At 26.2% G+C, this 12055-nt stretch overlaps 1 protein-coding gene across 1 annotated transcript in view; it reads left to right on the forward strand.

The window, feature by feature from the left end:
* The window catches only part of LOC111626302 (lisH domain and HEAT repeat-containing protein KIAA1468 homolog), a 59892-nt gene that overhangs the window by 29225 nt on the left and 18612 nt on the right, over positions 1-12055 (forward strand). Inside the window, 7 exon segments of the mRNA XM_023369625.1 lie at positions 2447-2776; positions 2852-3032; positions 3676-3788; positions 3904-3994; positions 5950-6021; positions 6135-6275; positions 8892-9056. Of these exon segments, the coding sequence (XP_023225393.1) occupies positions 2447-2776; positions 2852-3032; positions 3676-3788; positions 3904-3994; positions 5950-6021; positions 6135-6275; positions 8892-9056 (1093 nt within the window).

The raw sequence follows: 12055 nt of genomic DNA on the forward strand, positions 1-12055 counted from the left end.
CTTTAAAAATTATTTTTTTTATGTTGAACAAACAAAATAAATATATTGAATAATATAGAAACAAAAAAAATTATATTTCAGAAGTTCATTTTAATAGAAAAATTGTGACGCATAGCGACATCTAGTATCAAAAACGTTCCGATGTAAACACGAAAATATTTGGGATCGCCCACACAGGTCAATGAGGTCAACACGAATATTTTTGGGAACAACATAGGACAGGTTAAAGCATTAAGGACTGTATCAAACCTTTCATCTAAATATGAAAATATTTCATTAGGAATCAACTTACTTGATTCAGATTTAGCAGGAAAAAAATCATCCAATTTCACAATTTTCAGCATAGGTTCACTAGGAGAACAATGTCTCTCACTCTTAACATTAGGAAACTGAACTGGTAAATCAGGATGAGTATGGTATAAAAGAACAGGATTTTCCTTTATTCCACTGAGACAACAGAAATAATGATACAACTACAAAAAAAAGCAATGTTTTCCATAATTTTTAACTTTCAAAAAGTCACTAACAAAGTTCACCAACACACTTGGCTGACTACAATGCACCCCATAACTAATAATTTTGATGCTTGAAAAACTAGATTAAAACTTTTCTGTCAACTTAAAATTATGTAATTATATTATATTTTTTATTATACTATATAATATACAGTATAGTAGTAGTAGAAATTTAATTTTAAATTGTACACTTGATAATTAAAGTAAAAAATAAGTAAAGTAAAAAAAAAAATATAAACATAAGTTTTTATTTAACAAACGCATTTTCAAAATAATCAAATCAGATCTTTTAGAGGTAATAAAAAGGTTATTTTATGACTATAATTATTGGTCTTTTTATTATATATTGAAAAGTAAATCATAAGATTGTTATTTTATTTACTTTTACATTTATTTTAAGACTCATTTTAACTATACTTTTTTGAACCAGAATTTACCAGTTTAGAAATAGGAGGTAATGTACAGAGTAGGTGGAAAATAACTATGCATTGTGAAATTTCTATAATTATTGTAATAATAATGCAATCATAATAAAATTGCATTATTATTACAATTATTATTATCAAGCATAATAAAATTGATGTATACATTTACATGTAGTCAGTGGAATTTTATCATTCTTGTATCAATGGTATGGGCAGTGACTAAGAGAGGCTGATATACAGTGGCAAAATGATGGGCAACTGCTTGTCTCTTCAGATTGCTACACACTATGAAGTGTGGAAATCAGTGGTTGCTCTGCAGATATGGTGGCATATGGTGAAGGGACATCATGCCACAATCTGTCCAGAAACAATCAAGAATTGTCATTTGGAGTTAATGACCACAGGTTTGGTTGCAGATACATAGACTAAAAAAATCTCTTAAGTCAAAATGTCACTTTCTGGCCTGTGTGTCAAGTTTACTTCTTAAAATACAAAAATATAATGCTTTAACACTAAAATATTATTAGGGCCAGTGTTTTTAAATCTTTAAATGCTTTGTTCAAACCCAAACTTTTTTATTTTTTATCTCTGAAATGTTGCAAATTTGAGTTCTTCACTCTAGAACAGTGATGATCAAACATTTTAATTGAAGGCCAAATTGCACATAAGTTATAAATAGGTGAGCCACAATATTTTATATATTCTATATATACAAAAGTAGATCTACTTCCATCATTTATAATCACTTATAAATGATGGAAGTAGATCTACTTTTGTATATATAGAATATATAAAATTGACATCACTGTCAAATATGTTTTCAGGTCAGATTAATGTGCTATGAGCTAGATTTGGCCTTTGGGCTGTAGTTTTGGATACTGCTGCTCTAGACTATCAATATATATTTTTTGCTATATTCTATTTTGGATTAAACTAAGATATTGGTAATACAGTAAAGCATCGATTATCCGAATACCGGTCAACCAAAACAGCTGTTAACTGAAAGCATTCAAGTTGGCAAATTCAAATTTTCGCTAGTGCTTTGGTGCTGCAGCATTCTCCCCCTCCCTGCCAACCTAAACTGTAGGCCTACTTTAATGTACTACTTTATGTAAGATATGTATTTATAAGACGTGTGATATAAAATATGTACAGTACAGTTTTTTAATATATTTTTTCGTAAATGATCGGTTATCCGAACAACCCAAGTCCCAAATTGTTTTGGATAATCGATGCTCTACTGTATAGACTTTAATTTACAAAAGAACAATTAAACTCATTTTTTATTAATATTAAAATTTTATGATTATGTAAAACTATTTTTATGAAGGTTTTATTATTTTTTTTTAAAAATGAAATTTATAACATTTTTGAACTTGACATTTTAAAAATGTTATGTATGTTTTATATTTTATATTATCCAAAAAAGTATATTTATATACAAAATATAATGCATAAATTGTAATATATGTTTGTTTTTTAATTAATTAATTTCTATTTAAATAGAGAATCAGAATATAACAAGAATGTAACATCTTCAACACCACTAATAACATCAAAAAAATTAAATGGTCCAGTTTCACAAAAAAATTCTAATTTAGCATTTGAAAATATCAAGATGGAACCTTTAGAATTGGATTCTAGAATTGAAAGTCCTATAACATTAGACGAAAATATGAAAGAAAACAATTTACAAGATTCTCCGTCCTTAGAAGTAGCTGTTCATACAGAAATAGAAGATAAATTAAATGACCTAAGCAGTATTGAACATTTAAATGATTCTTCTGAACAGTTAAATCATATCATACATACTGTTGCCATTGCATCATCTGACAGGTAAATGTTATTTTCAAAATTCTAATTGAAAATTAAAGTATGTACAGTATATAAAATTAGTATTTCATTTTCCAGAAAATTGTCTAGTGCCTTTCAAAAAGCACTCCAGAACTATGGCTCTTTACATAAATTTGGTCATGATAATCGTTTAGCAAGTGAAGTAGCAGAAATTATAGATTCCAGTGATAATGTAGTTTTAATGTTAGCTCGTTGTCTCCCTCATATTGTTCCAAATGTATTATTAGCTAAAAGAGAAGTAAGTAATTATATTTTTTAAAATTCTAACTTTTGAATAGATACTTTCTTTATATATTAGTTTTATTTAAAATTTATATATATATTCATTATTAATAAGTTGTAGCAATTTCGATTGGAAGTGCCAACTTGATAGCAATTTCTTCACATTATTGTAAATATCAAAATCAGTTATTAATTTCAAAACTGAAAAATTGTTACAATGAATGATTCTTATAGGAAATTCATTACATTAATATGTTATTAAAGTTAATTAAGAGATGATTTCGTCAATATATATATATATTTTTCCCTTAATTAATAAAATACTTAAATTATTACAATATGCATATATTATAAATATTTTGTGATAAAATTGTAACTACTAAAGTATGAAAACTTTACACCATTAAGGCCAAGATTACAGCTGATTGATTTTTTGGAAATAGAATGTAATTAAAATTTGTATCTGTAATAATAATGATAACAGTTATGCCAAATTATTGTATATTATTCAAGAATTGCATTTGAATATTCATAAATTTAACACATTAATGAATTATTATTCTATTATTTAACAATAAATGTAAATTTGTAAAAATTAATATACAATTAATTGTGTATAATTTATAGTTATTTTTTAATATTTTGCTTTTCTTTTGTAGGAGCTTATTCCTTTATTATTGTGTACTATCAGTTTACATCCTGAAGCAAAACAGAGAGATAAATTATTAAATATCTTATTTAACTTGATTAAAAGACCAGATGAAGAACAGAGGTAATGAATTTTTAATTAAATTTATAAGAATTGCTTGTGAAAGTTTTAAATAAAAAAAAAATATATATATATATAATATTTCTATGCTATTTTATATAACAAAAATTTATTTCAGGCAAATGATTTTAACTGGTTTTGTAGCCATTGCTCAACATCTTGGACCGTCCAGAGTTGAAGCGGAGTTATTACCACAGTGTTGGGAACAAGTAAAATTATTATTTTAATAAAAATATATTACTTTCACATCATTTAAATTTTACTCTACTTATCTTTTTTCGTTGAAATTAATAATGTATAATATAATCAAAATGAAGTAATTTTTAGTTTTCCATTGTTATATCAATGCCACATAATGAGATATGTTAACAATAAATTAATTAAATATGCTCATGTATTTATAGGGTTGGCAACTAAGTGATTGTGGATTTTAAATAAGGTATTGTCCATTTTTATCAATGACCTCTTGCCATCTTTCAGGCAGTGTCATAATTCCATGTTCATAAAACTTCTGATTTTTGCCAACAAAAAACTGAATTAAATGTGTTTTTACATCATCAGCATCATTAAAAATTTTACCATTTAATGAGTTCTGAATGGAATGAAATAAATGATAATCTGAAGGCGCAAGGTCAGGGCTATATGGTGGATGTGACAACACATCCGAACCTAGCTCCAATAATTTTTGGCGAGTGACCAAAGATGTGTGGGGCTTTGCATTATCATGCTGGAAAACAACACCCTTACGATTTGCCAATTCTGGCTGCTTTTCTTGAACTGCATCGCTTAGTTTGGCGAGTTGTTGAACGTACATATTTGAATTAATTGTTTGGTTTCTTGGTAAAAGTTCAAAGTACAGAATTCCTTTATAATCCCACCAAACTGACAGCATAATCTTTTTTTGGTGAATCTCAGCTTTTGATGTCATCTGGGCTGGTTCATCTCGCATCACCCATGATCTTTTCTGATTAACGTTGCTATAAACTATCTACTTTTCGTTGGCAGTAATCAGTCGTTTCAGAAATGGATCAATCTCATTGCGCTTCATAAGTGAATCACAGATGCTAATGCATTGCGTCAAATGAATTTCCTTAAGCTGATGAAGGACCCATAAATCCAGTTTCTTGACATAACCAAGCTGTTTTTATTTTTTTTGAATGCATGTATGTGACACATTGAGCTTCTGTGCAATCTCACACATTGTGCTATGGCGATCTGAATTGATAATGGCCTTGATATGGGTCTCATCAACTTCAACTGGACGGCCAGATCGTCGAGTATTTTTCGGTGAAAAATCGCCAGAATGAAATTTGGCAAACCAATTTTGACACTGCCTTTGTTTCAAGGCTTCATTCTCTTATACAGCACATAACTTCTTGTGTGCTTGTGATGCGTTCTTGCCTTTTAGGAAATAATACAATAAAATATGTCTGAAATGCATGTCTTGTTCTTCCATTTTTAAATTGGGATAAAAACGAAACTAAATAACTAATCGATACAATTTTTTTACTAAATTAAAGGTGGAAGTCCAAACAACAAGAAAACAATATAGGTTAAATGCTTTGAACATGATGACAAAGCAAAAAAATGTGCTAAGGCCACCTATTGACAAAATCTGCAATCACTTAGTTGCCAACCCTATAGTTTGTCCTTTGTGTATCAGATATTTTTTTTCCAATCGTTTTTTGCAAATACCATAGATTTACCCATTTTTAGGCAATTTTTATAATATATTTTCATTATATATTTGAAGAATATAAATATAAGAATATTTCTGATAGAAATCATTAATAAATTATATTTATAAATTTACTTTTATAATATGGTTTTGTAACTTGATACTTTTGTTCATGATGTATAATATTAAGTCAAAAGAAGCAAACAACTGCTTATCAGATTCATTGAATATTTTATTGAATTACAACAATTAAAATTAACATATAAGATGAAATCTAATATATAACTTTTATAATATTTTCTAATATAAAATTTTATACACTCAAAAATAATTTTTTTTTTAAAGTGAATAGTGGAAGATCTAAATATTTTTTTTCCACAAATTGAAACCATATTTTTATGTGGTTTTTTTAACTTAAAAAAGTATTACTGATAATGTTCTTATAATTTTTTATATTTTCAAAAAGCAATTAAATTTTATTTTTAGATTACTCATCGCTATACTGAAAGGCGCTTACTAGTTGCAGAATCTTGTGGCGTATTAGCTCCCTACATACCTGTATGTATTATTTTTGATTTATTAAAAAAACACATTTTAATTAAGTTTTAATTTAGTAAAAATTTAGTGAATTCTTTGTAGTTTCTTCAGAGTTCATATTTTATCAATTTTAGAGAGAGATTCGTAGTTCATTAGTATTATCTATGTTGCAACAAATGCTTCGAGAAGATAAAGAAGAAATAGTGAGAGAAACAGCAACACGAAATCTATCTCTTCTTCTTGCCTATGTAGATGATCCAGATAAATTTTCACAGGTATTTTAAAATATTTCATTAGTCCTATATATGATTAAGTCTGAACTGAACAAATAGCATCCTTATTTTCTGAGGATGATTAAAAAGTAACTTTACAAAGCCAGTAACATAGACAAATACTTTTATTGTGGAAATGAAAACATGCAGGATTTGTCTATTTTTTCACAAGAGTACCCAGCGTATTCAGGCAAACCTTTATCATTGAGTATTAACTTATTGACATTAAAATTATTTTCTATTTAATTTTTTCTGAATTTATTTTAGAATTTATAATTGTTACTTGACTAGTCAATGCCCTGGCAGTGTGTGGATTATCTTAAAAAATATGAAACAGATTTAAAAAAAACACAGAAGTTTTGTTAGTTTGTGACTATACACATTGAACACTTGCTTCCAATACTGTCTCAACAGATTTTGTTGCTTTTCCTTTCATCCTTTCCTAATGAAATCAATTATTTTTTATTTATATATCTTTATATAGTTTAGTTCCATTGTATTTTACAAAAATATTTGCAAGGGTTAAATAATAATTCTCAAATATTGAAGAAAGTAATTCTTAGTAGAGAAGTCAGTAACAAAACAGTTTAAAGTTATATATTTTAAGAGGTAATAATTCTAATAAATTGAATATCAAACTCAGCTTCCTTTTAAAACACTAAATAAAACATTTAACACCTTACATCGCTGAGAATATTTATTAAATCACAAACGTTTTCAGCCTAATGGAATAGGCCATCATCAGGTGACAGGCTATCGAACAAATTTGAAAATTGTGTTAAAATGGAACTTTTGAACATTATAAATTCAAAATTAAAACGTAAAATAAATTAGCCAACCAATATACAAAATAACTATAATAAATACATTGAGGCCATATTAATATAAATAATAAAATAAGACAATATAAAAAGCAAAAACAAAAATAAACCTAAAAGATTAAATTCATAAAAATATGTATCAAAAAGCATCACATTATAAAGGCAGATAGGAACTAAGAATTTGTGTGTTTTAACTTTTCTTTTACAAAGAACTTCCATACCGAAGCTAAACCATCAGCATACCTTGCATTGAAATTTATAAGAGTAAATTAAGGGACGGCTGTATCAATGCAAGGGATGCTGATGGTTTAGTTTTGGCATGGAAGTTCTTTGTAAAAGAAAAGTTAAAACACACAAATTCTTAGTTCCTATCTGCCTTTATAATGTGATGCTTTTTGATACATATTTTTATGAATTTAATCTTTTAGGTTTATTTTTGTTTTTGCTTTTTATATTGTCTTATTTTATTATTTATATTAATATGGCCTCAATGTATTTATTATAGTTATTTTGTATATTGGTTGGCTAATTTATTTTACGTTTTAATTTTGAATTTATAATGTTCAAAAGTTCCATTTTAACACAATTTTCAAATTTGTTCGATAGCCTGTCACCTGATGATGGCCTATTCCATTAGGCTGAAAACGTTTGTGATTTAATAAATATTCTCAGCGATGTAAGGTGTTAAATGTAATAATTCTATCTCAAAGAAACATTGAAAGTGGTGGGAAAATAATATTTTTTTTAATACTTTCAAAATATTTGCACATTATTAGGTTTTACATCAAATGTGATTAAATAAATTACTTGTATTTGGGTGAAGGGTACTAATTAAATGGTAACATCACTTAGTCAGTTTTAGCTAGTTCATATCATAATTATGATCACATGTTCTTAATAATTAAATTGTTTTATTAATTTACTACTACCAAAATGGAAATAACTGAATATGAAATTATGTATGTTGTATTTTTGGTGATGAATTAGTCTATAGGCAGTGTTAGTCTATAATTACTTACTTCTAATTTTTTTAGTGTTATGTCACAGATTCATTTTCTGAAATAAACTTTCATGATTGAAAGAAATTTGTGAACTTTTGCAAATTTATAAAATACAATGAAACAGATTTGCGGTTATATCTGTATATAAATAAAAAATAAAAATAAATTTCCCAAAGAAAACTTGAGAAAAAAAGAAGAAAAAAATTCAACAACAATGAATGTTCAAACAGAAACATGTCTGTAAAGGCCTCACACATAAAATTGCCACAAACAAAATCTCTCTCTTTTATTTATAAGATAAATGAAAAAAATGAGGAGATATAATAAAATTTGGTTGTGTTTGGTGGACATTTTGTATTTTTGACATTTACAAAGTTTAGGAATTTCCATTTCAGTATTCCATTTTTTTCATTTTGCTTATTTCATAATTATATGTATAAACTGCTAACAGAAATAAAATGTAAAATAACAATTTCATTTTTGAGAGGATATTTTTGACACTTAACACTATCTTAATACATTTATTGGCCAATTTACAGGTACAGCATATACAGTGATGTGGGTTATACAAAGATTTTATTTTCATTCTAGCAATTTTTTGCCAGTTACATACCACCATGGATTATCCACAGAATTATAATGCTGCAGTTTAGAATATAATACTGAAAAAAATTAAATTATTTTTTTTACATTTAGTATTATATTCCATAAAAATTTTAAATATGAGTTTTTATACTAACTCTTAAATTAATGTAAAAATTCAAAACTTTAATATATTAATATGATACTTTTTATAGGCAATGGAATTATTACTTACTACTTTTGAGGATAGCAGTGCCAGTGTTATTGAAGTTGGATTAACAGTATTATTGCCAACAATTGCTGCATGGGCATTAGAATTAAATAGGCTAGAGAATTATTTATTTTCTACTATTATGAAAGCTTTAGAAACAAATGTGCAGGTAATAATAATAAATTTTCTTTTTTATAATTATTCAGTTTCTCAAAATTTATATTGCTTGTTTATAAATGAAATTTATAAAATGTTTTCAACCTATTTTTAATATAGGTCATTCTCAGATTTTGGAATACTATATAATTATTGAATTGAAATTTATATATTTATTCAAAAATTCTAATATCTTATTCATGGAATAAATAATTTGAAATATTTGTCAAATATTTAAGAACTCATTTTTATGTATAGTTCTTAAATATATGAATTTTATTAGATTTAGAATTTTATTAGATAGAATTTTATTACATTAGAATTAGAATAATTAGATTATCTAATAAAATTCATATATTTAAGAACTATACATAAAAATGAGTTCTTAAATATTTGACAAATATTTCAAATTATTTATTCCATGAATAAGATATTAGAATTTTTTGTAAGATTTAAGTTAATGTGCATACTTCAAGAATTATTTCTTAGTTTTCAAATTTCATAAAATAGATACATTAAAAGTTAAACATTTTATGCTAACTATGCAAATTTTAATTTATCTGTAACATTGACTTATTGTAAATATAGTCTCAAGTGGACATTTAATGATAATTCTTAGAATAAACATAACATATATATCTATAGACTATGATCATATTATGATTACCATTATCATTCTAAAGTAGATTTCATTTTGTTTGTTATTACTATATTGTTTGTGTATTTATATATAACATTAAGTTTTTTAAATTTAATTTATCATTACTGTCATTTTGTTTGGCATTGTACAGTCATATTGTGTTACCTTAATGACACTTTCCGGTATTATTTTTACATTTTTTTAAGATATTGTTTGCCAGATTGTTTATTTAAATTCTGTTTTGAACATTGATATTTATAATTCATACTATTGAGCATCTTGTAATACTGTGCTGCTTAATAGTAAAAATTAATAACATATTTGTTTTAACTACTTACTTATTTATCAAAATTTAAATAACATTTGAATTGACAATCTAGAAATCTTAGAAAATTTAAGTTTTGGAAATCCGTGTATAAAATAGGAAATTAATTATTTAGTAAATTAATAGAACAAGTAAATTTATTTTGCTGTTATTCATTTAGCTACATGTTTAATGTATCCTGTAATAAAATTTAAATAAATTTTTTGAATAAAAAAATTAACTGGAACATGAAATGTTTATGAAATAATCAAATAACTAATTTTCTTATTAGCAAATAACATAAATATAACTTCTGATAATAAGTCTGAACCATTCCAGAAAAAAGTAGAGTTTAAAAGAAAAATTTTGTTTATTACAAATGTGCATTTATATCTTAAGGATTTTATAATTATGTGAAATATTCTATGAATCAAATCTACAGGATTTAAGGTAATCCAGTGAACCAAAAAAGTTTGGAATCCCTGATGTTCTTAGTGTTTCAGCAAATTTTTTAAAAATGCAAAACAAATATCTGAAACTGTTGTTTATTATTAAGTAGTTAAATTCAAATAACTTAATGTTTGTTTATCCTTATAATTTAATAACTCGTTTGAAAGAGTAATACGCATAAATTCTAAGAAAAAAAGATTTTTGTCATCTTTAAATAATCATTGTTATTAATGGAATGTTATGTACACCTGTAGAGTACTGCATACATTCCCAAATGTTGAAACCAAACTAGACATAGCTCTCTTTGTTTCCTGTTCTAACCAGAAATTTGCATAGTATTTGCTTTTAATCAAAGCAATTGTTTAAATATCAGTTTTCACAGATATGACATTAAAAATGGAATTATGATTTGCTAAAATTTAATACTTAGCAGCAGATATTCAACTTTTACTGATATCCAAAACTCTGTTCTGTACTGCTAAATTTCATTTTTAAAGTTTTATCAAAAGACAATTCAATAAGATTTTCTTCTACAGAATTAAATTTAGATGGTGCCATAGCATTGAATGGATCTCGAATCTGTAAAAACTTTGCTATACCTTCTGGAAAGTATTTTTCAAACCAGTCAGTGAATTAGATTAGGTATTTTTCAAAGACATATTTAAGTTTGTGAATCAAATCAATTTTATTGGCTATGACAAATTGCTGCAACAGGAGGGAAAATAGTATTTGCCATCATCATCATTTAGTTTTCTTCTCCATAGTAGTAGTGTTTTTCTGAAAGCTGAAGTCTTTAAGTTTTAGAATGTGCATGTCACTTCCTTGCAGAAATATTTGATGCATTTTATATTTTGAAGAGATTAGTGTGAAAGAAGAAGAGCTACTACTTTCTTCAATTTGGAGTTCTGGTTTATCATTAAAAATGTAAAGTACTAATATTTTTCCGACTTTTCCAATGATTATCAACACGACTGTGTGCCGGAGATAGCCGTTACCTAACGGGTACTTTACGCGGATTCGCGTTAGTGTGCCAGGCCTGGACTTTTAGCGTGCACCGAATTAAATAATGACAAAGTTTGTCAATAACAAAATCAAATATTTAATAAAAATTCTAATAATAACTATTTACAAAATTTAGTAAAAATCAAATAACAATTTATTCAATGAAACTCAATAAGAATCAACCCGACAAAACTCAAATCAATCTAGTTTCTAACTTAAATCTATTCCCCTTTGGAATTCGACAAAATTCAAAGACTTAACTTATATACAATAATTCTTATGAATTAAAGATCCTAATCGTCACCTCATTATACTAGGAACCTATTTCCTCAACTCTCAAGACTTTCTCTATTCATTGATCCACAAATCGAATAACTTCAAAATCGTCCGTCTTCACTTGACGTTCGGTTTTTATACTGTGAGGTGACGTCACAATTCTGAATGAGATCACTCCCCTCATTTACATAATTATTTGCTAACAATAAACTTTTCTATTTGTCCGGCAGCCTATTTTCCAACAATACTCGCTAACCTTTTACATTATTTTTTTTTGACAATTTTTTCGGGATGTTTTATTCTTTTAAGGTTTAGCGAATTTAAGTTGTGCTTGTGGGGT

This window comes from Centruroides sculpturatus, unplaced genomic scaffold (assembly GCF_000671375.1).
Source record: "Centruroides sculpturatus isolate CEXI.00-Female unplaced genomic scaffold, Cexi_2.0 scaffold182, whole genome shotgun sequence".
Taxonomy (NCBI): domain Eukaryota; kingdom Metazoa; phylum Arthropoda; class Arachnida; order Scorpiones; family Buthidae; genus Centruroides; species Centruroides sculpturatus.